This window comes from Rhipicephalus microplus, chromosome 5, assembly GCF_043290135.1.
Source record: "Rhipicephalus microplus isolate Deutch F79 chromosome 5, USDA_Rmic, whole genome shotgun sequence".
NCBI classification, from domain to species: domain Eukaryota; kingdom Metazoa; phylum Arthropoda; class Arachnida; order Ixodida; family Ixodidae; genus Rhipicephalus; species Rhipicephalus microplus.
In genome coordinates, this window is record NC_134704.1 from 184,275,536 (window position 1) to 184,302,852 (window position 27,317).

Consider the following 27,317-nt stretch of genomic DNA (forward strand, 5'->3'; position numbering starts at 1 on the left):
ACGTTAAAAAGCCGCGTATGTTTTATATAAGCAGCTGTTTACAACGCCAACACGTTTACGACGCCAAGAACGCCAACAAAACAGATTTTAGAAACACTAGGGGCGGTGGCCTGATATAAAGCACTGTTGCTGGTGTTCACTAAGATGGTAACCCTGGACACTGCTTCATAAATCGATTTCAGCAGATGACGCCTAAATCCGATTGACGGTAGCCTGTTGTGACGGCTGCATCAGGGTAGGAGTACATAGATTGTTTATAAAAGTGGATAGCCAGCACTGCAACCACAATTGACGTTTCACAAACAGTAAGGTATATTTCAAAAGTAAATTCGAGACGTAGTGTGGTTCTCTGGAAAAGACTTGATTGCGATAATTTGCGAACAATGGTGCTACACGAAGCGTGTAAACTTGAGCTTGTTGGTGCACATTCATAGTAAAAAAAGAAAACACAGCGCGACAACAACAAAGAAGAGACAGGAGAAATAGGACAGGGAAGTTGATCCGGTCTATTCTGGCTCTTCCTTGTTTTCGCGCAGTTTTTAGGGGCAAAGCACCTTAAGCCGTGAGTCGTGCGTCCTCGATGTATGCCGTAGTAGTAGTAAGTACACACATCTCGTTTAGTCTTTGAAATGTCCGCTGGATGGCGGTTGTCACAAACGAGTGCTCAGAATAGCGTGCGCCGCCGAATTATGGCGATGGTGACGATACGAGGCGCCGGAGAGCCACGTCAATGTCAACGCTAAAGAAGAAAAACAAGCATCAAAAGACTCCCCGGGTGCACCGTCTCTCCCCCTCGAAAGCATACTTTCCCCGACCATCCTCCTCAAATCGGCCGCCGAGAAAGCCCTGGAGGGATCTTGAAGGAAAGGGGCATGCTGATGCAGAGTCACGTGCCACTGACGGCTCTCGAAACGTCTCGCCCTTTCCCAAGCCTCGGCTGTGCATCGCACCGACGAAACGATTACAATTTTCGGAAATCTAGCGTGAAAGGCTTTTAAGCGAGCAGAGGAGAAGGAAAATCTGGATATGAAGACAGTTTACGCCAGTGTGCTTAAGGGGGAGATGAAGGAAGTTTTGCGCAAGTGTGCATAGGGTTTTTCTACGTAGTTTGGGTGAAGGCTTTTGTCGTCAGTTACAAAGCAGGTATTGAAGAGGGCTTCCACCTGAAAGGTGAAGGCTGGTGCTACCAGCAGAAGAATAGTGAGTCTACTGCCAGAGAGAGAATACGCGTCCTGCATTCGCAACGCGTGAGAAGCCGACGTGTTTGCGGCAAAGGAGTGCGGACATGTGAAGAGCAACTTCGGGGACAGCGGATCGACAACAGCGTTATACTTTGAGTTAGTTTTTCTTAGAAAAGGAATATCAAATTTTGATCCAAGAACTTTAGACTGAATCAGTGTCTTAGTTGTTTGATGCATGTGATTGCATTGTAGCGAGTATTGTTGTTTGTGCCCGTTGTTTCGAGTGTATCTGATTGTACAGTGTAGTCTGTCGTTAGACTGGTGAACTATTCTACTGAACTAATTTCGAGTGTGCATATTTGTGTGTCGTTTGATCTGCCATATTTGGGAATATTGTTACGAGGAAAATAACAGTAGTCAGTCTGCAGCCTCAACGCAGCTCACCGACAACGTCCACTTCTTCACTCTCAGTCTGAGGCACCTTTCTTAGGTATGGCCCACTATGCCCTGTTTCAGTCAGCCGAAATCACGTAACACTACCCCCGGCGGCAAAAGTGCCGACCCGGCGAGTTTACGGGGCCACAGCAAGAACAGTGTGGTAACGCTTGAGCCTTGGTACGTGGACGATGTCCCTTGACAGCAGAGCAGAAAAGGTTGATGGATTATCAGGGACAATTTCATATGTTGTGTTGGTCACTCGTCTAAGCACGCAATATGGGCCCGTGAAACGAGAGAGAAGTTTTTCTGAAAGGCCTGCATGTCGCGTAAGGGACCAAACAAGAATGAGGAAACCTGTGGGGAAGTGTTCGTCGTGATGCCGCTCGTCGTAACGATGCCTCTGCGAGTCTTGGGACGCCATTATTCTGCGGCGGGCAAGCTGACGAGCATGATCAGCTCGGGTAATAGAGTCGCGTGCATATTCAGAAGTACACTGCGCAGTAGCCGGCAGGAAGGTATCCAACGACAATGTTGGTTCGCGTCGATACAGAAGGTAAAATGGCGAGTACTCAGCAGTGTCATGCCGGGAGGAATTGTATGCGAACGTCACGTAGGATAGTGCAAGGTCCCAATCACGATGGTCGGCCGAGACGTATTTTGATAGCATGCCTGTCAGGGTGCGGCTTAAACGTTCTGTAAGCCCGTTTGTCTGGGGATGGTACGATGTCGTGAGCTCATGTTGGGTAGAGCAGGAACGCAGGATATCGTCAACCACTTTCGAAACGAACGTACGGCCTTGGTCTGTCAGCAGTTGACGAGGGACTCCAGGCACAAAATCAGATTGCGTAGTAGAAAATCAGCGACGTCTGTAACACAGCTTGTTGCCATGGCTCGCGCAACTGCATAACGGGTCGAGTAATTCGTAGCCACCGCAACCCACTTGTTTCCAGAGGCGGATGTTGGGAAGGGACCGAGAAGGTCCAAACCAACGCGGAAGAATGGCTCCGATGGGATGTCGATGGGCTGAAAATAGCCGGAAAGGAGTCCCGACGGCTTTTTGCGACGCTGGCAAATTTCCCAGGCGTTGACATAACGAAGTACAGAGCGTGAAAAGCCAGGCCAGTAGAAGCGGCGATGCACACGGTCATATGTGCGAGAGACTTCAAGGTGACCCGCGGTTGGTGCGTCATGGAGCTCGCGTAGGACTGTGGAGCGCAGGTGCTTTGGTATGACCAGAAGTAGGTCGTGACCATTGGGCGATAAATTACGCCGATTTAAGGTGTGGTCCTTTAAGGTAAACATGCGAACAGAAGCGTCTTGCGGTGAAGATTCGAGCTGTTGTATTAGGCGGCTGATATCCAGATCGCGACGCTGCTCGTCCCCGATATGAAGCACCTGGGAGATGGAAAGGACGCAACCCACATAATCAGTGCTCGTAGGATCGCAGTCGGCCACAGGGTAGCGTGAGAGACAATCCACATCTTTGCGCAGTTTTCCTGATTTATACACTACGCTGTAAGAATACTCCTGGAGGGGGAGTGCCCAGCGGGCGAGACGACCTGAGGGATCTTTGAGGGAGGTGAGCCCGCAAAGAGCGTGGTGGTCGGTGAGAACTATAAATGGTCGACCGCATAAGTAAGGGCGAAATTTCGCGACTGCCCACATCAACGATAGGCATTCGCGCTCTGTGATGGAATAATTACGCTCCGAGGGGGACAGCAGCCTGCTGGCATAAGCTATCACGCGATGCTGCCCACGTTGTCGCTGAGCCAACACAGCGCCTATTCCGTAACCGCTGGCATCGGTGCGGAATTCGGTCGGTGCCGTAGGGTCGAAGTGAGCCAGCACAGAATAAGAAGTAAGCAAAGTGGTCAGGTCGAAGAATGCTGCTGCTTGCGAGGGACCCCAGGTAAACGTCTCATCTTGTTTGAGTAAATCTGTTAGGTGCCGAGTGATTTCCGCGAAGTTCTTGATGAACCACCGAAAATAGGAGCAGAGCCTCTCAAAGCTGCGGACATCTTTTGTGGTTTTTGGCACAGGAAAGTGCTTCACAGCTCGAACTTTTCTGGGTCAGGCTGTACGCCGTAAGCGTCAACAATATGTCCAAGTATTGCAATGCGACGGCGACCAAACCGGCACTCGGATGAATTCAGCTGAAGGCCAGCGAGACATAATACACCAAGAATTTTCGACAGTCTCTCAAGGTGCGCTTCAAAGGTGGGAGCAAACACAACCACGTCATCAAGATAACAAAGACACGTAGACCACTTGAATCCATGGAGCAGGGAGTCCATCATTCGTTCAAAGGTGGTGGGGGCATTAAATAAGCCGAAAGGCATGACTTTGAATTGGTAGAGAGCATCGAATGCCACAAAAGCCGTCTTCTCTCGGTCCATGGGGTCCACGGCAATCTGCCAATAACCAGAGCGAAGATCGATGGAAGAAAAGTAGGCGGCACCATGGAGGCAATCAAGAGCGTCGTCAATGGGGGGCAGAGGGTATGCGTCTTTCTTGGTGATGTTTTTAAGGTGGCGATAGTCCACACAATATCGCCACGATCCGTCCTTTTGTTCAACTAATACCACCGGGGATGCCCAGGGAATGGAGGATGGTTCAGTAATGTCCTTCGCTAGCATCTTGTTCACCTCCTTCTGAATTATGCTCCGCTCAAAAGCAGACACTCTGTAGAGACACTGGTGAACAAGGTTGGCATCACCTGTGTGTATGCGTTGTTGCACAAAGGACGTGTGCCCTAGAGGTCGGTCGCCAAAATCAAAAATATCCTGGTAGGCCTCGAGAAGATGTTGTAGGGCTTCAAATTGCGGAGGCGGAAGATCAGTGGCGATCATGTCTACAACTTGACGTCTGCCCGAACGTGTTGCGAGTGATGTGCGATGCGGTGAAACAAGGGTGTCCAAGGCAAGGATTTCAATTTGTGAATCGAGCAACGGACACAGGTGGGCCACGGAAATGCCTTGTGGAAGCACATGATTCATGTAGCCGAAATTTACAAGTGGTAGACAAGTTTTGTTATCTGTAATACTGCAACATTGTGCGCAAGGAGTACGTCGGTGAGAGGCGTAGCGTAATAGTCACTGTCGGGCACAGCTGGTGAGCACAGAAAATCGGCGTACGTCACAGTTTTGGAGGGCAGGTGAACAAGGTCGCTGCATTGTAATCGGCATGTAGGTTGGTACGGGGCGTCACTGATTTGTGGCAGTTCTAGACGGAGCATACCAGCGGAGCAATCAATCAGAGCAGAATTGGCGGCAAGAAAATCAAGGCCTAGTATGAGGTCGTGGGGACATGTTGCAAGCACGGTAAAAAGGACGGCCACTTGATGACCGGCTACGGTAAGTTGAACTGTGCACATACTGACGACAGAGACTGTTGCGCCATCTGCAACTTGTACGACACTAGATTTTTGGGTAAGGTCGACAGGGCAGCTTCGCCTCGAAAAGCTGCGCAGCCTAGTTTTCCGGGGACATGTGGCGGTTAAACGATGGCGAGGGAGAGCGGCGACGCGTATTTGAACGAGAAGGGCGGCTTCGAGGCGGTGGTGACGACGAGACAGGGTGGCCGTAGTCCTCAGGGGCAGTAAATGCTGTAGACTCCTTGCGGGTCGGATAACGGTGGTTTAGTGGACGGAATGAGTTTTTGTAACCGGGATACGAGCCAGAAGACATAGATGGCATTTGGCTGCGGCAGTAACGAGCGATGTGTCCTGCGCGACCACAGCGGAAGCAGATTGGCTTATCATCAGCTGTTCGCCATTCAGACGGGTTCCTGGTTCGAATAGAGCACGGACGGCGACGTCTCTTGTCCACAGAAGCTATCGAGGGACCAGTATTATCCAGAGTGGGTGCAGTGGACAGGATACCAAGGTTAGCGAATTCCTGGCGGACAACAGCCTGGATCAAGGCGACAGCTGGCGTTGAGGCGTCGGGCAACGTTGGTTTGTTGGCAGCCCGGTAAGCGGCCTCGAGTTCACGTCGCACGATGCGCGTCACGTCTTCGGTTGTCGACGGATGACAAGGAGTGGCTTCGCAAGATGACGTTGCCGCGGTGTTGGGTAGGCGCTGGAACTGCTGCAAAATGCGTCGACTCTTCGCCTGCTCGAGACGGCGGCACTCTTTGATCCCGACTCGATGGTCGTTACGATGGTAAATACAAGCAGGCTGAACGCATCGTCGACGATTCCTTTTAAAACGTGCGAAATCTTGTCGGGCTCAGTCATGTCGGGATCGGCCCTTTGACACAACGCTAAGACGTCTTGAATATTAGTCAAGTTGGGCTCAGTGGACATCTGTGTACTTACGGCCAATTGCTTTCGGGCATCAAGCTGTTGACCAAAAGGGTTGCCGAAGAGGTCACGGAGCTGTTGTTTAAACATTTTCCAGCTTGTGATTTCGTGCTCATGGGTCTCAAACCAGATGCGAGGGGTCTTGTCAAGATAGAAAATGACATTCGCAAGCATAACGGTTGGGTCCCAGCCATATTGCTTGCTGACGCGCTCGTACATACTAAGCCACTTGTCCACATTCGCATTGTCCTCTTCAGTAAAGGTACTGGGATCACGGTGTTGCGTTGGGGCAACGTACTGGGTTGCTGTCGTTGTTGAGGTAGGTGGCGAAGCCGTATCCTCACCCGGAGCCATGGTAGCAGACTTAAGGAGGCGTTCACTGCGTAGCTCCATTGTCAGAAGAGTATCCAGCACCTCCACCAAAATGTTACGTGGAAAATAACAGTAGTCAGTCTGCAGCCTCAACGCAGCTATCCGACAACGTCCACTTCTTCACTATCTGTCTGAGGCACCTTTCTTAGGTATGTCCCACTATGCCCTGTTTCAGTCAGCCGAAATCACGTAACAATATAATTTTGTTTTGTTTATCAACTCTCGGCTCTGACTCGTTCTTTAGACCACAGCTGGCGTCTGCTGGCGCGCCAAATAGGACCACTTCTAAACTGTCCGTGACTTCGTGGGGCAGTTCGAGGGGGCCGGTACTTCAGCCCTTGGAATTAGCCCGGCGATCGCCTCCCTAATTAACGGGGCCTGCGACAGCGGTACTTGTATATGATGAATATTTGGCGACACAATCTGCACAGCTCTCAACGCAGCTCCACCTCACTATCTTTTCACTCGGCGTTAAACGGCTGCAAGCTCGCAAGAAGATTCATTGTTTCTCTAACCGTTCGAGTGAAGCATCGGCATGCTTGCCCTACTGCTGCTGCCACGTTAATAAATGACCGTTACGCTTTATGTTGGAATCCATCCTCCATCCACTCCGCATGCCACAAATATATGTTGAAAACTTGTGACATAGCGTACTTGGAGTGTTCAATGGATGTACGGACGGATGGACGAATAGACATACAGACAGATGGACATATGGACGGGCGGGCATCCAGAGAGACAGGCAGTGGACATACGGAAAGACAGACAGACAAATTTACAGACGGATGGACGTGCAGACAGACAGGCAAACAGGCGCAAGAACAGACAGACAGACAGACAGACGACGAACGTATGGATGGACGTACGCACGGACGAATGGACGGGCGAATGAACGGACGCATGGACCAGCAGACGTGTGGACATACGCACGGACAGACGGAAGCAAGAACGAACGGACAGACGGATAGACGGACGCTTCGCCTCACTCATCATCATTCACTCCGTGGATATGCTGAGATTTTTTTTTACTATGAGTGTTGCACGAAGTTTATGAGATTATGTTTTTCTATTGAACTTCAGAAGACAAAATGTGACACAAATAGTAAATCTTTAAAAAATAATTGGCCATCAATTTCACGTAGGCAAAGCTCAATTCTAAGCTATTGTCTCGTTTATTACAAATTGAAGTCACACATAATATTGCCGAACTGCAAAATGGGATCCGATTCTTCAATATCACACAAGACAGGTGCATGATTAGGCACGCGTAAAGGAATTCGCAGATGCCATAATACATGCACATGCGGTAAAATAGTTATAATACCTTTGATTTTACATGCCAAAATATTGACATAATTCATGATGTAGGTCGTATAGTGGAGGGCTTCGGACAGTTACACTGCTTGAGACTTTTCAGCGTGCGCTGACACAGTGTAGTATACGCGGGCTTCTAGCATTTCGCTTCCTCCGAAATGTGCCCGCCGCGGCTGGCATCAGGAGTGGAGCACTGTAGCCACTATACCTCCACAATAAACTAAGATCAAGTGATCTGCAATAAAACGAGCTGTACTAGACCTTCCGAGTCAACACTCGTAAAGGGTGAAGGATCTTGACTAACAAGAAATCTACACTGCACAATTACCGAGTTACACCACGAGGAAGCCTACTTCAGCGGTCTCATGCATGCGGATCTCCCTTCTGAGTGCTTGAATGTTATAGGGGGCAGTGTGTTCGCTGCGCACTTTACAGGCTTGTTGAGTACAGCCGGCTGATGAGAGGGGCACGAGTTAGAATGATACGCAACAAATGAGCGTGGCTGAGATGACCTTCTGCGTGGAAAGCTTTGTACAATGACGCATACTCACTCAGGTGTGAAAACCTACCCATTACTTGCTTCATGGAGGGTGCGCGTTATCTCGCGTGTTTTATAGCCCAAATTACAGATAACCTGCTTGATTGCAGTCAGCGCGGGGTCGTTTTTGAGGCTAAAGTGCTATACGACTTCCTTATCGCGTAGAACGGGAGCAGCCTTTGTCACGTCACATACATCGTTATGAGCCTTGGCGACCAAACCAAACGTTTGTCGCTAACTATAAAGTATGAATGCTGCAGATCAAGTGATACCAGGTCCCAATCACCTTAAGTGTGCTGCTTTACTATTTCTTACTTCACCTTGTACCCGTTAGTTTACTCGCCCAGAGGTTAACTGCTACTACATACGCAGAAAATAACACGCCTGCAAAGGTAAACAATGAAAAGGACGGACATGCTCTGTGCCTTCAAGTCTATAATTCAACGTATATAGAATAAAAAAAACATATTTTGGCTGTGGTAAGACAATTTTGCTTGTACCATTTTTGTTCATTCGAGCTATGCGAAAAAGAAAACGTAGGACCTGCTAATGAAGTCACCAGTACCAACCCTTACCTAACATAAATATGAATGACCCATACTGCCAAAAATATTGGAAGCCAGAGTTGCCGTCGCGGTGTAGAGTGGTCCTGACGCCTAGTAACGGCTTCTCTTCAATTATCTGTGCTGGTGCGTCTTAAGTCATCAGCATGTAATAGGTGGTGTCCTCAAATACAATTCAGAAGTGTCGAGTGCTGTCTACATACAGTTTGTGCATAATTAAAAAAATTGCTGAGCGAGAGAGTGAGAGGCCGGAAAAAAAAACGTACTAGAGCCCTTATACTGTCTACTACGTTTCCTTATGTTGAGTTTTTTTCTCGCGCTGTATGATTTATCAATGATCTCAAATGTATTAGACGCTTGCATGTTGCGAAACAGTTGTGCGTTGCTTAAGACAACTTTTTGTTGGGAGAGCTGGTGTACGTTGGTGGCCACTCCCCCCCATTTACTCTCTTGTAGTTGTATTTTTTCACGCCTTAAAAATCAATCATGTGCGCTAGTTACGCCAGTGGCGTTTAACGTATTTCAAAAAGAAAAATTCTAGTCATGGACAGTTCTAAATGTAAAAAGTTACACAATCTCCCGCTAAACCAAACCAGTAGTGGATGCAAAGCAGTGGGCTCTATACCTTACGCTGGCGGTGACGTCGACGCTTGCGCTCATCGCGGCATTGAGAAGCAGACAGACCTGGGGAGGGGCAAGACACGCAGTGATGAACTGGTGTTTCTTACTGGAACATGCAAATGGCTACTGATGGGCAATAATTCACTAAAGACTTCGATTGGACCCAAAGACCTGCAGTCCACTTTTAGTTATCACGCACGCTGCATATCGCACTTGCACTACCTTGGAGGTCGAGATTCAGTGCAACGTTCGTTTCACACACTCGTACACATCAGATGTTGAGTGTGCCATGCACGTGTGGCTGCGGAGAAGACAACTAGACAGGCGACGGTGTCTGTGCGGTGTCCCCTCTTTTAAATGCGGAGCATTTCTTATGCCATCTTGGCTGGTCGCTTCGGAGCGCAAAGAGGCTGAGGAAACAAAAACGACGCAGCCCCACTCTCTCTCACGAGAGCACTCTAAAGCGCCCCGATCCAACAGTCAAACATAGCATTATACTCCGTTTCCGAAGTTCCTACAGACCCCTCAGTCAATAGGAAGTGTGCTTAGCCCCTGTACACGCGCATTCATTCGCGCCGTGTCGTCTGCTCACCGTATTCGAGGCATCTGCTCAAGCAATTGTAGTTATTAAATGCGGAACACTTCTTAGCGAACTTCGGCAACTTTGAGAGTGCCTGCCTGTCCGCCCGTTAGTCTGTCTGTCTGTCTGTCTGTCTGTCTGTCTGTCTGTCTGTCTGTCTGTCTGTCTGTCTGTCTGTCTGTCTGTCTGTCTGTCTGTCTGTCTGTCTGCCTATGACTTTTAGCACTCTTTGCCGTTTCGATAATGATATTGATACCAAACTTGGTATGGCATAACATAACTCTATGAAGAATATATTTTTGATAAACCATAACAAGAAAATCATGAAAAGTATGCCATGAATGTCATAAGTTACATTTCATTGTCCTGCAGCTCTTGCGGTGGTTTCGTTCACATGGCATGTTGCAAAACTGATATGGTATGACATGACTGCATGGTGAACACAAGCGACAGACGCTAACATGAAAATCATGACATGCGTGCCATGTAACATGACTACATGCCACGCTCATGATGCGCTCGCGGCCGTTTCACTAGCATCACATATACCAATTTGGTATTACGGTATGTGAATAGATGACGAAGGTATGTAACTGGTGCAAACATAATAATCATAAGATGCGTGCCATGGAACAACATGTGACTACATGCCACGCTTATGGTGCACTGGATGCCGTTTCTTTAGCTTCACTTATACCAAATTTGGCATTACGGGACGTGAATGAATGACGAAGGTATGATACTGATGCAAACATGAGAAACATGAGATACGTATCATGTAACAACATGACTACATACTACGCTCAGGATGCGCTCGCTGCCATTTCGCTAGCTTCACATGTACCAAACTCGGAATTACACGACGTAGGTCAATGACACGTCTAAACATGATAATTAATGCATGCGCGTAATGCAACAATGCGCTGTTGCTTATTGAAGGGGACTTTAATGCTTCCTATCATGTCTGTAAGCATGCTTATAGCACAATTAAAGCGGAGATGCTTTGGAAACACGCCCTACACTTGAATTGATCTCGCAATACAGACCCTTCGTATCTCACTTTTTGCGCCACACCGACATGTAGATATTCGACACCGGATCGTACTTTTGTTTGCGGGGTGGTGAAATCATCCTGGTCAAATTTTAATATAGATTTAAGTGGTGATATTTACCTACCAACCATTACTTTGGATGTCGCTCATAAAAAGGAGTGACCATTCAAGGTTGTTGACTGGGATGCACTGTAAATAGAGAGAACAGAGAAACTAAGATAATAAAAATGAGTTCACCTTCAAAGAGTAGACTAGTCATCATAACAGCGACGTTGAGATGACCACTGAAGAACTTAAGACAGATACCGTCACAAAGAAATTGAATAGTCGTCTGGCACGCTTGTTAGAAGTGAAACAGTCACTGCTGGCAAGGTGGAGGGGTCAGTGTTTGAACAGAAGGTGAAGAAAGCGTAAAGCAATTGTTAATAAAAAAATTGAAGACCACTGTCGGGTATTGTGCAAGCAGCAATGGGATAAGTTTGTAATTCTGTTGATGGTTAGTTGTGAAATAGGGGGAGGGGGCGCCTTGAGTTTACTCAGAAATTCACTGAATGAGACCAATTATAAGTGTCATAAGAGAACGGTGATAAATAAGCTGGTCCACATGGCGTGCCGTTACTCCGCAGAGGAAGAGATGCTGAAGAATTTTGTTGAGATACATTCCACTGGAAATCTGCCAGGTTACATCTGACCTCTTTTGAAATATGGTGGGGGTGAGAATACATCATGGAAAAGGAATTTACTGAAAGTGATATAAGCATGACATTGCAGGATCCGAACAGTCGATCTGCATCAGGACCATATGACGTTTCCAATCAATTATGGAAAAGGAATTTACTTAAAGTGATATAAGCATGACATTGCAGGATCTGAACAGTCGATCAGCATCAGGACCATATGACATTTCCAATCAAATGTTAAGAAACTTAGACGAGGAGTCTGTTGAGTTCTTCGCGAGGGAGATAAGTATTTGATGAAAGGAAGGAACTTCGCCAGTAGAGTGAAAAGTTGCGACTACTGTTATCTTACCGAAACCGGGAAAAACCGTAGGGCTGGAAAATCTGAGATGTATTTTGCTAACATTGTGTTTGGGGTAGCTCACTCAACATGTCATGTGAGTATGCTAACGCGTTAGGTTGTGATGAAGGGTCTTTTTGCACTCGACGGTAGGTTTACCCGTAAGCCTCTCGGCTCGAGATGCCTTGCTCAAGATTAAGCATCACCTACTTATTGGCAGACAAGGGACACTAAAATACTATTTGATGTGGAAAAGCTTTCAACAATCTCCGACACTGCTTCATTCTACAGGTCGAGCAGACGTGAATCTCAAAAAACGGCTTTTTCATTTTGTTAAGTCTTTCCTTGTCGATAGAAGGACATGTCTCAGGTTGGGAGAGATCAAATCCGCAGTCGTCAAACCGGGTTGTCGTCGTATACCAGAAGGATCCATCCAATGTTGTTCAATCTGGCAATGTCAAAGCTAGCTAGCGTACTGGATAGTGTTGAGAGTATTGGCTATACTATCTACGTGGATGAAGTCGCGGTATGGAGTGTCAGTGGCCGTGACAGAGAGCTTGAGGCTAGGTGGCAAAAGCTGGTAACGCTTACGGAAAACTATCAGGCTCTTATGGAACTCAAGTATTCCTCTAAAGGTGTGAGTTGTTAATCTTCGGCTCCAAGAAGTTAGGTCGTAGGCCAAGGAATTGGATACCGGAAGCTCAGACATGCATCACACTTCGTACTAGCAATGGGTCATTGGTACAACAAGTCGATGCTCTTTGGTTCTTGGTGTGGTGATTGAAGCAAATAAATTGAACAATTTAGCGTATTACCAAGAAGACAGAGGGGGTCATAAGACTTATCCGAAGGATCTCTAACAGGCACAGAGGATTAGGAGGTGAAGGTGCGACGCGCTTGTTCACGCATTTATTTTGTGCCATATTTCGTATTTAACTGCTATGCTAAATTACAAAAGGGGGCGAAAGACAAATTGGAAGCTTTAGTTAGAAAAACCGTTAAAGCGGCGCTTGGTCTACATGTGAGTACGTCAAATGATATGTTGTTGCGGCTGGGTTTGCATAATACTCTTGATGAAATTGACGAAGCACAGTGTACAGCACAGAGAGAGCAGTTGCTGGATACGCTAGCTGGTAGGCATATCTTACAGTCAGTCGATGAATAGGCAGCGACTCGTGAAACTGTGCGCCTACATGAGTTAACCGCGGTTATCAGGGCTAATACCATAGTTCGTCCATTTCCGCGAAATGTGCACACTGTTCATAATGCAGGGAAGCGAATGGCGAGAGCTACGGCTTTGTTGCGCGAGGCAAAGGATCAGGAGGAACAATCTGCGTTTGTTGACGCATCATGGATGAACAGAAAAGATGCTTACTCGGGGGTGGTGGTGCTAGATTATAAAGGGCACGGTCGAAATGCTGCTTGTGTTTATACGAAAAATCTGGGAGTCACTGAGAAGGCGGCTATAACTTTAGCACTCATTGATTCGGGCATAGCTTCATTTTTAGTGACTCTCGCGTTGCAAAAACGCCTTCTCGGTGGTATAGTTACCACCGAACCCGCTTGCAGACTGCTGCAGGGAAAAGACATCACTCGGCATACCACCCCTTCGTTTCCGGCGCACATGGGTTCAGTGGAGGGAGCCCCGCCAAACCTCAACGAAGTGGCGCACAGGGAAACACGAGGATTAGTGTGCCGTGATATTCCCGAGGCGTGGCTGAATCTCCCGCTTCTGAGTTTAGGAGCCAGCTGTTAACGTACAACGGTATAACCAAACTATACTACTTAAAACGCAGGTAATTCCTCTTGCCACAATCTAGATGCAACAGGCCACAGGCAGTTACATTAGGACTTTTTCAGAATTAGACGTACCCCAACCCGATCGTCATGAATAAATTTAATCCGGACCGCGGGGTTTCGGTGTGTTGTATTAGGTGTCGGAGCTTGCTAGATTTTGAACACATGCTCTGGCGCTGCTCGGCATTCGCCGGTACAGCTTGTCACGGCGAATGGTGGCGGCAGTGAATGCTGCACAGTGACACGCTGGCGGACCAAGTCAGGGCTGTTCAGAGGGCTCGTGTGGCTTCAGGGTGGCTTGGGTTCTCTGTACCAACGCGGGAGCAGCAGGCATCAGTCGCAGAATAATCTTCAGGACCTCAATACAAAGTTTTTCATACCATACCACACTGGGTAGCCTCATGCGATCATTTCGCCATGGCCCGCGTGCTGAATGCTTCGTTCGAAGGACGTTTGGCAGGCGGCAGTACGATAGCGCGTGACAGCAGTCACGTGGTTTTACTTCATTAAAAGTGCATGCGTTCGAGCTTGAAGCGTATTTATTCGTGCTTGCACAAATGAAGGCATTCATTGGTAGTTCAACGCTTGTTCCTGTTTGTTTCTGTCCGAGTCCTCGTTTTTTCTCACTGTTTCGCTTAGATACAGTTTTATTTCTTATTTTACGTACGCCTTCCCTTTGTTGTCGGACAAAGTGCAAATGAACGACTGATAGGTGATGACGGTAGCCGAAGGCATTGTTCACATGGCAGCACTCTTTTCATGGACTACACTCTCAGTTAGGTGCTGGATAACGAACGGCACATAGGCGGTGTCCTGCGCACTGACTAAAATCCCGTATATAGGGCGCCCAGCAATAAAAATTATACATGACATCGTGCGGCGCGGAAGTCACGCATACTGCCGGTAAGAGCCGGTGCAAGAAGGAAAAAAATAAAAAGGGGGAGAGCCGCCCTCTCCATCGCGCCAGCCTGGCGCAGAACCATTCTTACGCAGAAGCGCGAGCGCGGAAAAAAAAGAAAAAGAAACGCCCCCTCCTCCCCCCGCCGTCGCCACGCCAGCCAGGCGCCTGGCGCTGGCGTCACGTTCACCGCCATCTGCATGCCGTGGCATTTGTCCGTCTTGTTTGGTCCCGCTGTCTTGTGATGGTCGTTTTTCTACAAGATGGCCTGGGACGGAAACATTTTCCAGTGCTATATGGCACGCTTTATGCAAGATATCTTACATCTCTCTGCATTCGGCCATACACTGGAATTCGCAGTCCCATTGTTACTCTTTTGACTTCAATGAAGGGTACCAACAACTTTCCGTTCATCAGTTGTGGAGGTACGACACTGTCATGCACTAAATAAAAGAGCACTAGTGCACGCGCGACAGCTTACTGAAACAGTGGCCTATGTATGTTGATGCTCATGTTCTACGAAACAAGTTGAACTGATGATTTTAGGAAAGCATGGCAAAAAAAGAAACAAATCGAAGGCCGCGAGACAGAAAAAGATCAAAATTGAAAATCAATTGTTCGATGTTTGATTAGTGGTTGCGTAATTTGATGATGAACATCAAGTACAGAAGTCAAAAGTCAGGTGCTGAAGTCTGCAGGAGAGCCCCGCCTCGGTGGTCTAGTGGCAGATGTAGACGGCTGCTGACCCGCAGGTCGTGGGTTCGAATCCCGGCTGCGGAGGCTGCATTTCCGATGGAGGCGGAAATGTTGTAGGCCCATGTGCTCAGATTAGATGCACGTTAACGAACCCTAGGTGGTCGAAACTGCCTGAGCCTCCGACTACGGCGTCTCTCATAATCATATGGTGGTTTTGGGACGATAAACCTCTCATATCAATCAATCAAAGTCAGCAGGAGAGCATATGTCACCGATATTTGCTCATTCTTTTTAATATGAAGTATAGTTATCATATTCCAGCATGGATTTGTAACAGCGAACGGCGACCAAGACAACCAGTGTACTGCTGTGGAGATAATGTACCAGCTATGAAAATCCCCATTTTTTAAAGAGCAACTGCTAGCAGTAACAATAAATATTTTGAGGTTTGATTGATATGTGGGGTTTAGCGTCCCAAAACCATATGATTATGAGAGACGCAGTATTTTGAGGTTTGTTCTGCACCATTTCTTGACCCCGACTGCACGCCGACGTTCGCGAAAGAGATGTGCAGAGGCATTATTTACTTGGAGGGAGACCGACCTGTCCATCGCTAATTTGTGTACGTCATACTTGATCTTGGCGCCCGTTTCGGCATTCACTTGAACAGCGGTATGATGCTGAATAAAGGTAAGAGTAGCCACCCCCCCCCCCCCCCCATAAATAAGATCAGTTAAAGACTGAAAATGAGTAAAAAGCACTCTATACAGCAAAATAATGTGCGTAAATTCTAGTTGCAGAAATAAGTTATCATTAAAATGCCAAAAAGGTGCCACTGCCCCAGCGTGCAGCTCGCGGCAGTTCGGGCGTACGAAATGCAAATGTTAGAGTAGGCACGCTAAAATACCCATGCAACGTTTCCGTGTGAAAGCGCATTGTCTTCAAACAGCTGAGAATAGGTTGCTGTTACTGACACTAGTGTACCTCCCGACACAAATCAGCGAAATTTCTCACAGCACACGCACGCGCGAGAAACGTATACGCAGGTTTCGACAGCCGAACACAGCCTCATCCGCGAATTTCCGTGAGCTTAACACCCGCAGTTCACGGGGAAGCAATAAAACGACTCTCAAACACACGTTATTTGTTCTTGCGGAACGGCGCACCATAAATCGAGGTCGGAGCCGAAAGTGCTCTCCGTGGTTGTCTCGAGTTCATGAAGCCCTACAAACTATTCGCTGATCAAATGCATGCACATGGCACAAAAACAGTTCAAGGTTCCGAACATGGTTTGCAAAAGTCCACTTGGTAGATAAATAGCCCGGAAGAAGACTCGTGTTCGCGTGGTGGCACTGTGGTGCCATGGGTAAGACATCTGCTTCACGTGGATGTGGTCCTGAGTTCAATTCTAGGGCTGTGCTTTGCATGCTAATCTTGGAAATATAGGTTCAGTTCAGTTCAGTTTATTACCTTAAAGGCCCTCCTTTCTAGGAGGGGCATTACATAAGGGGTGGGGTTTTGTTTAGGTTAACAATAAGCAGTAAAAGTTGTTTTAGCATTGAGGATGATCAATAACACGGTCTTGAAAGGCAGATGATGAGGCGACGTTGGCGATGTCCCGGGGGAGGCCGTTCCAGTCCGTGGCTGCTCGAAAAAAAGAACGAGGCAGAAAAGGCAGTGGTGCGCGAAGATGGACGGGAAACCTGAAATGGATGACTGGTTCGATGAGATATGCGTGCTGCGGCTACTATATAAGGTGGCTGATTGAGGGAAGAATGAAATAACGTGTGATAAAGCACGAGAGTTGCAGTGCGGTGGCGCAAAGAAAGAAGTGGCAGTCCAGATTTCGCTTTCAAAGATGAAATACTGATATCGTATGAGTAAGATGAGTGAATGAATCTGGCAGCACGGTTTTGTACCGCTTCTAATGCTTTGATTAAATACGCTTGATGTGGGCTCCATATGGCAGATGCATATTCTAATTTCGGTCTGATTAAAGATTTGTACGCAAGTAATTTTACATGTAGGGGGGCTAGGCGGAGATGGCATTTGAGAAAATCAAGTGCTTTGTTAGATGCTGAAACTACATTAGCGATGTGTGTATGCCATGATAAATCATAAGACAAGGTTATTCCAAGATATTTATAAGACAGTACTGATTCAATTGCGGTGTTAACAATGGAATACTGGAAGCGATACGGGCTGTGGCGACGAGAAAAAAACACGAGTTTACATTTAGAAGGATTAAGGGTCATTAACCATGTGTTACACCAATTAAGCACGTGGTTAAGGTTGGTTTGGAGATACAGGTGATCATGCTGGTTACTGATAGTGTGGTAAATGGCACAGTCGTCCGCGAACATGCGGATGCTGCAGGATACATGGTCGGGCAAGTCGTTAATATATATTAGGAAAAGAAGGGGACCGAGGACAAATCCTTGGGGAACGCCTGATGTGACTGGGAGAGAGTTAGATAGGTGGCCATTAACAAAGACTGACTGAGAACGGTTAGTGAGAAACTGTTCAATCCAACGAAGAATGTTACGGTCTAGGTGCAGGTGTGAAAGTTTTAGCAAAAGGCGGCGGTGAGGAACTTTATCGAACGCTTTCGCATAGTCTAGAAAATTTACATCAGTCTGCATGTTACGGTCTAGGTTAGTGTGCAAGTCGTGAAGAAATATTGCTAGTTGTGTTTCGCAGGAGTGACCTTTACGAAATCCATGTTGTGATCGATGAAAAAAATTACACGAGTCCAAGAAACTTGCGATTTGAGAGTAAATGACGTGTTCCATGATTTTACAGGGTACACTAGTTAATGAAATGGGGCGGTAGTTCAAGGGTGAGTCTCTGTTACCCGATTTGTACACTGGAACGACCTTCCCTGTTTTCCAGTCATCTGGATTGATTCCTGAGGTGAGTGACTGTGAAAAAATCAAAGATAAATAGGCGGCACAAATTGATTTACCATTCTTCAGTAGCTTAGAATTAATTGAGTCCATACCGGCTGATGATGTAAGCTTCATGTTATCGATTACGGACGCAATGCCTTCTTCGAAAAATGAGATAGTTGGCATGAATGCTTCGATGTTAACTGATGGTGATTATGAAGGTGCGTCAAGTTCTTGAGTAAAGACAGATGCGAATGCGGTGTTAAATATTTCCGCACATTCATGGTCTGTCACTGGTTCGTGCGCGTCGTTAGTCAGTGGGATGTCGTGAGTCTGCTTTGGATTTAAAAGTTGCCAAAATTTTCTGGGGTTGCTGGTTAGTAGCTTTGGTAAGTCATCGTGATAAAATGTATGCTTGGCGTTCCGGATCTCAACTCGATATGATTTTTCCACTTCGAAGTATTTATCCCAGTCACTCCGCGTGTCACGGCGTTTGGCCGAACGGAAGAGCCGTTTCTTTTCATTTTCCAGCCGTTTTAAACGTACAGAAAACCATGGCTTATTGTGATTAGTATGGAAGGTAACCCTCGGAATGAACATATTAGTGAGCACACTTAATTTATTTTTGAATATTGACCAGTTTTCATGTACTGTGCGAGTGGGAAACACTGATTTGTACTCAGAAAAAAAGGTGTTAAGGTCTTCAGTTATTGCATCGTAGTTTCCCCGGTCGTAAAGGCATATTGTTTTTGCGGATGTGTACTTCGGAGCAGAACTGAATGAAAATAGGGCATGTATGATTTTATGGTCGCTGATTTCTGGGAGATAACTGATAGATGAAAGGTTCTCAGGACTGTTAGTTACTATTAGGTCTAGGATGTTTGCTGTTTCTTGCGTAACGTGTGTTGGTTCCGAGACTAACTGATTCAGGTTAAAATTTAAACATACGTCAATGAAGTTTTTAGCCTCTGCATGACATAATAATGAGGACATGCCTAGGTTATGCCATTTGATGTTCGGGTAATTGAAGTCGCCAAAGAGAAGGATGCGAGCATTGGGGTAAGTGGCAACAAGTTGCCTTAGGCTATTGTTTAGGTGCCTACAGAAGTGTGGATTAGTATGCGGTGGCCTATAACAAACGCCAAGAAGTACTGTTAGGGGAGGAGCGTGACAAATGAGCCATAATGATTCAATGTCGGACGTTACGTGTACAACGGAACATAATATACCTTGGTGAATTGCGACCAGAACACCACCCCCACGAGTGCACTTTCGGTCGCTACGATATACGTGGAATTCGGGTAAGTCAGTCAGAATTTCAGCGTCCGAAACGTTATCGTTGAGCCAAGTTTCAGTTAGTACCAGTATATTGCTTCCGGATGACAAAACAATGTTCGATAAGAGTTCGCGCTTTGGAAGGAAACTGCAGATGTTAGTAAATATCACAGAAAATGAGAGCGGTGTGGCAAGTGCCGGGCGCTGTCGTTTTGTAGGTACATGGTGACAGGGCGACTGCTATGTGATTTCTTTAACTGTGCTAGACAATTTATCAAAAATATAACGTTTCGGACCGATGTGCAGGGTTTTATACCACAAGGAGAACTTAGCAGATTTAGCCTTGGCAAATGCTATTAATTGTTTTCGCGCGTGTCGAACGGAGAGCGAAAAGTCCTCTCCAATGCTAAAGTTAGTATTTCTTAATTTCCGGCCATTTGATAGGATTGAGTCCTTTGTTTTGTAACATGCGAATTTTACGATTATGGGGCGATTTCTACCGAACGAATGACGACCAAGGCGATGAGCTCTTTCGAAGTCATGAGGTCCTACGGTTATTCCTAGATTATTATGGCAGAAATCGATAATTATTTTTTCGGAATCGTTCCATGTCTCGCTGTCAGTAGGGTCGGAGATGCCATACAAGATGAGGTTATTTCGACGTGATCGATTTCCCGCGTCGTCTAGGCGGTCTTCTAACTCCTCGATCTTGCGAGACATGCTGCTTGTGTCTGCCCGCATCTTTTCGATGTCGTTTCGGATAGGAATAAGGGCCTGGTAGTGTGCTTCAAGGTCTGTCGTCCGTTTGCATAAATCCGTTAATGTTCTATCAGTAGTGTTTAGCTGAGATTTGAGGCTCTGTACTTCAGTAATTACTTTGGATTGGCCTGCGGCTATTTTCTGAAGTTCTGTCAACACGGCATCGTTTCCGCCAGGGCCAGGGTTAGTTTCCACATCTCCTGACAACATCAACAAGGAATGAATAACGGAAACACATTCGGCGGCAATGGCGAGACAGCACCGTGGGCTCGGTAACTGCACCAAGATGTAATTGCTAGTTTTTTTGCAAACAGCACGTAGGATTTACTAACCTGCATCGCAAAGATTAGCGGGTTAGGTGGCTGCGTTTAGGTGCAGTCACAGAGCCTACGGGGCGGTGCCGGCGGTGGGTGCGCTTTTATATGCAGCGGAGCTGTTGATGTCGATGATGGTGTGGCCGTCCACAAGGCTTTGGCCTCCGGTAGCCACTGCTCCCCTGGCGGCACGGTCATCCCGGGTCGGCTGGTGACGAGTGACACGTGGTAGCATCCCGACGCCGCTGCGAAGCACGGCAGTGCGCACCCCGATGACGCACCGGCAAAGATGCGCACCGAGGTCAGCAGTAGCTGGCTGGTGATCATATGGAAGATCGTCTGCATCGCAAAGATTAGCGGGTTAGATGGCTGCGTTTAGGTGCAGTCACAGAGCCCACGGGGCGGTGCCGGCGGTGGGTGCGCTTTTATATGCAGCGGAGCTGTTGATGTCGATGATGGTGTGGCCGTCCACAATGCTTTGGCCTCCGGTAGCCACTGCTCCCCTGGCGGCACGGTCATCCCGGGTCGGCTGGTGACGAGTGACACGTGGTAGCATCCCGACGCCGCTGCGAAGCACGGCAGTGCGCACCCCGATGACGCACCGGCAAAGATGCGCACCGAGGTCAGCAGTAGCTGGCTGGTGATCATATGGAAGATCGTCAACATCGCAAAGATTAGCGGGTTAGATGGCTGCGTTTAGGTGCAGTCACAGAGCCTACGGGGCGGTGCCGGCGGTGGGTGCGCTTTTATATGCAGCGGAGCTGTTGATGTCGATGATGGTGTGGCCGTCCACAAGGCTTTGGCCTCCGGTAGCCACTGCTCCCCTGGCGGCACGGTCATCCCGGGTCGGCTGGTGACGAGTGACACGTGGTAGCATCCCGACGCCGCTGCGAAGCACGGCAGTGCGCACCCCGATGACGCACCGGCAAAGATGCGCACCGAGGTCAGCAGTAGCTGGCTGGTGATCATATGGAAGATCGTCTGCATCGCAAAGATTAGCGGGTTAGATGGCTGCGTTTAGGTGCAGTCACAGAGCCCACGGGGCGGTGCCGGCGGTGGGTGCGCTTTTATATGCAGCGGAGCTGTTGATGTCGATGATGGTGTGGCCGTCCACAATGCTTTGGCCTCCGGTAGCCACTGCTCCCCTGGCGGCACGGTCATCCCGGGTCGGCTGGTGACGAGTGACACGTGGTAGCATCCCGACGCCGCTGCGAAGCATGGCAGTGCGCACCCCGATGACGCACCGGCAAAGATGCGCACCGAGGTCAGCAGTAGCTGGCTGGTGATCATATGGAAGATCGTCTGCATCGCAAAGATTAGCGGGTTAGATGGCTGCGTTGAGGTGCAGTCACAGAGCCCACCCTGTGACTGCACCTTTAGTATCGCAATCACAGGTGATTGCGATACTAAAATTTTCAACTTACCTGAAGTCGTTATATCCGGCGCATTATCGGCGAGAAACCACTCTCATAAGCGTAAAAAATGCTTTTTTTTGTCTGCCACCGCATCAGGGCCGAGCCGCCTACGGAATGTCACGCCTAACCGCAGGCCGTATCTTGCGAGGAAAAGTTTGACCTAAAATCCCGGCTGATCTTTATCCCGGCTATTTTGAAGGCCAATTTAAATCGGGCCAGTATCTCTGGGACACGGCTACGGAGTCGCCTTGAAGTGGCGATAGTGTGACTTGATTTCCTGCCTGCGGGCGTGTAGTATAGCCAGGATTTGACTAAGAGTGTACGCGTCTACACGACTCACAGCAAAGCTCGTCATTGGATCACGCTATTATTCAGCGAAATCTAAACAAGCGGGAATCCCAGCTCTCATGGAGCACAGGAAAGCCAGCAGCTACCTTCACATACCTAGCACGTGCCGCTTCTCGTTACACAGTGGCATTAGGAAGAAAGAAAGCGCTTTACGAGTAGTTTGTACTAAGGCACGCTGCCAGATGCCGACTTGTAGCGGTGTCACGAACAAGAAGCGCAATTTTTTTTTCCTGAGGAGAAGCGAAAGCCTCCTTGTTGAGTTTTTCTTTCCCCCGAAGTATGATAATACTGAGGAATATAAACTAGATTCTGACGGAACACTCCCTCCCCCCGTATGAGTGTCGATCTCACGCGAAATAGTGTGTAGGTTCGCACTGGATTTTCGACCGCGACCAAGACTCGACTCACAAGTCACACCGGCCTCTTTGAGCACGTTGAGTACTTATGTGCACTTCGTGGTTATAACTAATTGCCAGGAGTTATTTTTTTGAAGGTATATACGCCCCCCTCTCCCTGAAACATTTGCTCAAGGCAAGCAGCCATTTTGAAAAAGCACCGTATGAAGGAGCACAAATGTCGAGCTAGAAAAGAGGGGGAATCAAAGCACCTAGCCATCTCACCCACCCATCCTGGCAGTAATCTCGTGAATGGGAAAGCAATCGCAGGCCTGATTACAAGGGCTGAAGCATGCCCCCCCCCCCCTCGAAACGCACCAAAAAAGGTTGGACAATTAAGATTAGGTTCCTTTAGTTGCCATCAAACTCCGGTTGTGGTCCAAACACTGAACCAGAGCCAAGAGTCAGCTAGCGAAAAAAAAACAACACTTGGTTAGTAAGGCAGCACATTCGTTATATACACATGCATACGCATTGGCTAGTCAATTCATAACTCGTATGATATTCTAAACAAAGGGAACAGTCAAACCGATGACGCTACCAATGCGATCTCATGCATTACAAAATATGCAGAAAACTTCAGATCTTGAAATGTTCTCCAATAATGCCCACTTCACAAGTTCTTGGAAAGCGTCCCGAATTTGCTCTCTGAGGAAAACAACCGGCCATACCGGTGCTGGTTGTCACTGTTCCTTCCGTGACCGGTCCGTTACGTGATTTTTTTTTCGCTTGGTTATATCAGGCCGTGGTCGAGATCGAGAATATTCCACACCACTCACGTGTGCGTAGCCAGCGAAAACCAGAGAACGTACTATATTTTTCTAGTATGTTATACGTGTGCAGACGGACTCGCGCCGGTGACTGCTACGTCGCCGTGTCGAATTCTCTCGATGCTGCCTGGTGTTCGCTTTCATTGCGTGCGTTGTTTGCGGAGGAACTGAAGTGGTGTGCGCTCTGGAGAAGCTACTGTTGCTGGCGCCCTGAATCGCAGCGCGTGATCGGCCAGCGCTGTTTGTTTCGGCGCGCTTTTGAGGGTGCTTGCAGTGCTCATGACATCGAGTCTTACGCCCATGTTGGCGCGACAGGCTCGCCACATTCAAGTAATGCGCCGTGACCATCTTGGCGCGAGCACCAGGCCAGTTCCGGCTCGCATGCGCCAAGTGCTTGTGTGCTCTGGCTACTAAGAAGAAGAAGACAGTTGGACATACGTTGATTTCGGCTGACTCGAACTTTGATGACCTTTGTCACTTAGAGTTGTGGGCACAAGTTCGCCCTAACAAATACGTTTGTTTTACTAGCCTATCTGTCTCAGTATAGCTCCATTTCTGATGAAGGTGCTGTATATGAATCGCAACCCCACGAGCTCAAAGCAGCGTTACCCTGACTACCAGCGAGTCAATCTGGTGGAATTAACTCCTGTACACAAGAGGGCAAGTCAGCGTCTTCGAGGTGACTCACCTGAGTTCAGTCCAAGAGCCTGTTCGAGAGAGTGACGAGCTTGAATGGATGGTACGATATAGATAAGCGCTATCGCGTAAATTCCACCTTGGAAGATCGTTTGAAAACCATAAAACCTCGTTGTCAACCTGGGAGGTATTTCGACGACAAGCAGTGGCTACTTACGCTAGCACAGACCAAAAAAAAAAAGAAAAAAAGGTGGAGGCTGCTTTTCAATCGAGGAACCAGCTCACAAACTAGATTTCTGCAACATACATCGAGGGCATGGTGCGATTGTTCAAGCGTGCGGATCCCAACTTGGCTGGTGATAAGAAGGTGCCCCATTTAAGGCGCGGAGTGAAGCAAGGTCTGTTCTCTGTTTTCGTTCGCAACCCCGCAAGCACAGTTGCTGAGTTTTATTCGGAAGCGACAGCCATTGAGAAAACGCTGGAACAACGGGCTCGGCAGTACAACCGGATTCTAAACTGCGCATCTGCACAGGTATTCTCTGGAGGGGCGCGGAACGACGTCAAAGCATTGTGAGAGCTCAATAAATCTGTTATAAAAGAACTCAGTAGACTGCAAATGCCCCAGATGGCAACTGCACTATTTGTTGCCGACGTTGTTCGAGACAAACTGTGACAGGTAATACAAGAACCAGGGCGTGAGCTGCAGCCGATTCGACCTATCGCAACATATGAAGTTCTCAGACAACCCAGGGTACACAGCAATGCAGCAGTTCTGATGGTGGCGATTCTTTTCCCACCTTCAGCACGCAGGTCACCTCATTCACGGGAACGAACGTCAACCTACCTACCCCCAGGAGCATGTAGCTTACCTCGCTATTTAGAGCATAGGCCCCAGAAAAGTGGCATCTGGCCTGAGAACGAGCGCAGGCCTCTGTGTTTTCATTGTTGTGAAGCGGGTCATCTGTACAGACTCTGCCCTGATTTGATTTGTGGGGTTTAACGTCTGAAAACCACCTTATGATTATGAGAGACGCCGTAGTGGAGGGCTCCGGAAATTTTGACCACCTGGGGTTCTTTAACGTGCACCAAAATTTGAGCACACGGGCCTACAACATTTCCACCTCCATTGGAAATGCAGCCGCCGCAGCCAGGATTTGAACCTGCGACCTGCGGGTCAGCAGCCGAGTACCTTAGCCACTAGACCACCGCAGCGGGGCAGACTCTGCCTTTACCGACAGGCTGGATTAAGAGGCTTCCTGTTGTACGCACCATGACCCAGAAACAGTGAACGACCAGCAGAGATTGAGGAGTATTTGTCTATGCGCCAGAACTCACCCCCTCATGAATCCCAACATCAGTCACAGTCACCATCGCCTACGCGCTACCGGTCACACAGCCTGCGTGCACCTTCAAGGCAGCGAGGTCGTCGCTCTTCAGGTCCACTCCCAGAAAACTGAAGCAAGCGACCTGTGGAGGTAAGTCCACTGATATCCTCATTTCCAAAAATCCTGCAATACGGTTCGAGGGCGAAGACGGGGTATTTCTGGAAATAAGGTGCACCAACGAAAGCATTACTTCAGATTTGCGGTTGAGAATTGAAGGATGGGAGCTGAATGCGTTAGTCGACACCGACGCTGATTATTCAGCGATAAACGACAAGATGATGAAGAATCTAAAGAAAAGTTGTGACACAGTGAAGTGGATCGCAGATACGCCCGGCATGTGGTCCCAATATAACGCCCGTTGGCAGATGCAACGCAAGACTTGAAAGACTGGGCGTTATTTACGTTGGCAATTTCATTGTACTGCCCGAATGTTTAAGAGAACTAATTATAGGAATACAATTTTTGTGAATTATTGGAGCCGTAATTACCCAGCGCTGGTCCGACATGTCATTCTCGCCCAAACTAGCTATGCCTGTGGAGGAATCTGAGGAACGACACCGAACTGCCCTACGTGTTGTTCACGATTTCGCGACAGTGCCGCCACGCTGCAGTGTAATGATGCTCGTAGAAAATGAGGCATTGTACGATTGCGAAGGTATAGCGGATACGAATGTAGGGCTGTTTTTTTGAAAAAAAAAGGTGTCTGTGTGGCTAAGGATCTTCTTCACTTCACACTTAGCCGTGCAGATCATCGACACATCTGTAACCGCCAACCAGAACCTACAGGAGAATTAAATGAAACAGATTTATGCCTTGATAAATGAATTCTCTGATTGCTTCTCTATTGCCTCGAAGGTTCGGCACACGTCAATTACAAAACACAAAACTATAACGCAAGACGCCATGAGGTCTACATGCTAGCACCCATATCGACTTTCACAAAAAATTGGGAAATTACCAGGAAGCAAGTGGAGAAGATGCTTTCAGATAATGTAATCTAGCCTTGCAATAGTCCATGAGCCTCTTCCATAGAGCTCGTTAAGAAGAAAGACAACACACTTCGATTAGGTGACGACTACTGGCAACTGAACAGTGTAACTAAACGAGATGTCTAGCCCCTGCCACGTATCGACGATACACTAGATCGGCTGCGATCCGCAAAGTTTTTGTCTTTCTTAGATCTGAAGAGTTCCTGCTTGGCTACCAGCTGCTGCGTACCTCGTGTCGGCCTGCGCTTCAGCGTCGGGCCCTGTGTGCTCCATGCGGCGCGTCCGCCGCACGATACAGCATATTGGCAAATAGAAGTCGACGAGCGGGACCATGAAAAAACGGCATTCGTAACACCAGATGGCCTCAACAAATTCAAAGCACTTCTGTTCGTCCTCTGTTTTGTGCCAGCGACGTTCCAGCGAATGATGGTCACTGTCCTCGCGGGATAGAAATCGCAATCATGCCTTCTGTATTTGGATGATCTGGTCGTATTCTCTCCAACATTTGATCAACATCTAGAGCGACTACGCACAGCATTGGAAGCCATTCATTGTTCAGCAGGCTTGCCAATTAAACCAGAAAGAAAAAGACCACTCCGGCTTCAAAGAGCTGCGGTTTCGTGGACATGTCATTAGTTTTAAGGCGTTCGTTTGGACCCCGAAAAGACATGACGGTAGTTATTGCGCGAAAAAAGAACAACGACAAAGGGACAAGAAGGAGACGTCGTACTGTACCCTTTGTCGTCATTCTGTTCTCGCGCTATAACTACTGT

General features: G+C 48.0%; 1 protein-coding gene and 1 long non-coding RNA gene across 4 annotated transcripts in view; one reads left to right on the top strand and one right to left on the bottom strand.

Annotated features, from left to right (window-relative positions):
- LOC142818057 (uncharacterized) overlaps positions 1–27,317 on the top strand; it is a 427,592-nt gene that overhangs the window by 240,886 nt on the left and 159,389 nt on the right. The window lies entirely within an intron of this gene.
- Positions 1–27,317, bottom strand: part of LOC119174065 (protein 5NUC) — a 442,987-nt gene that overhangs the window by 202,693 nt on the left and 212,977 nt on the right. Inside the window, exon 1 of one of the 3 annotated variants that reach the window (XM_075896284.1) lies at positions 7,619–7,663. The exons of the other annotated variants lie outside the window; for them this stretch is intronic. Within the exon in view, the coding sequence (XP_075752399.1) occupies positions 7,619–7,648 (30 nt within the window). The 5' untranslated portion in view covers positions 7,649–7,663. Of the gene's footprint in view, positions 1–7,618; positions 7,664–27,317 lie in introns of those variants that run through there. 3 annotated transcript variants of the gene reach the window in all.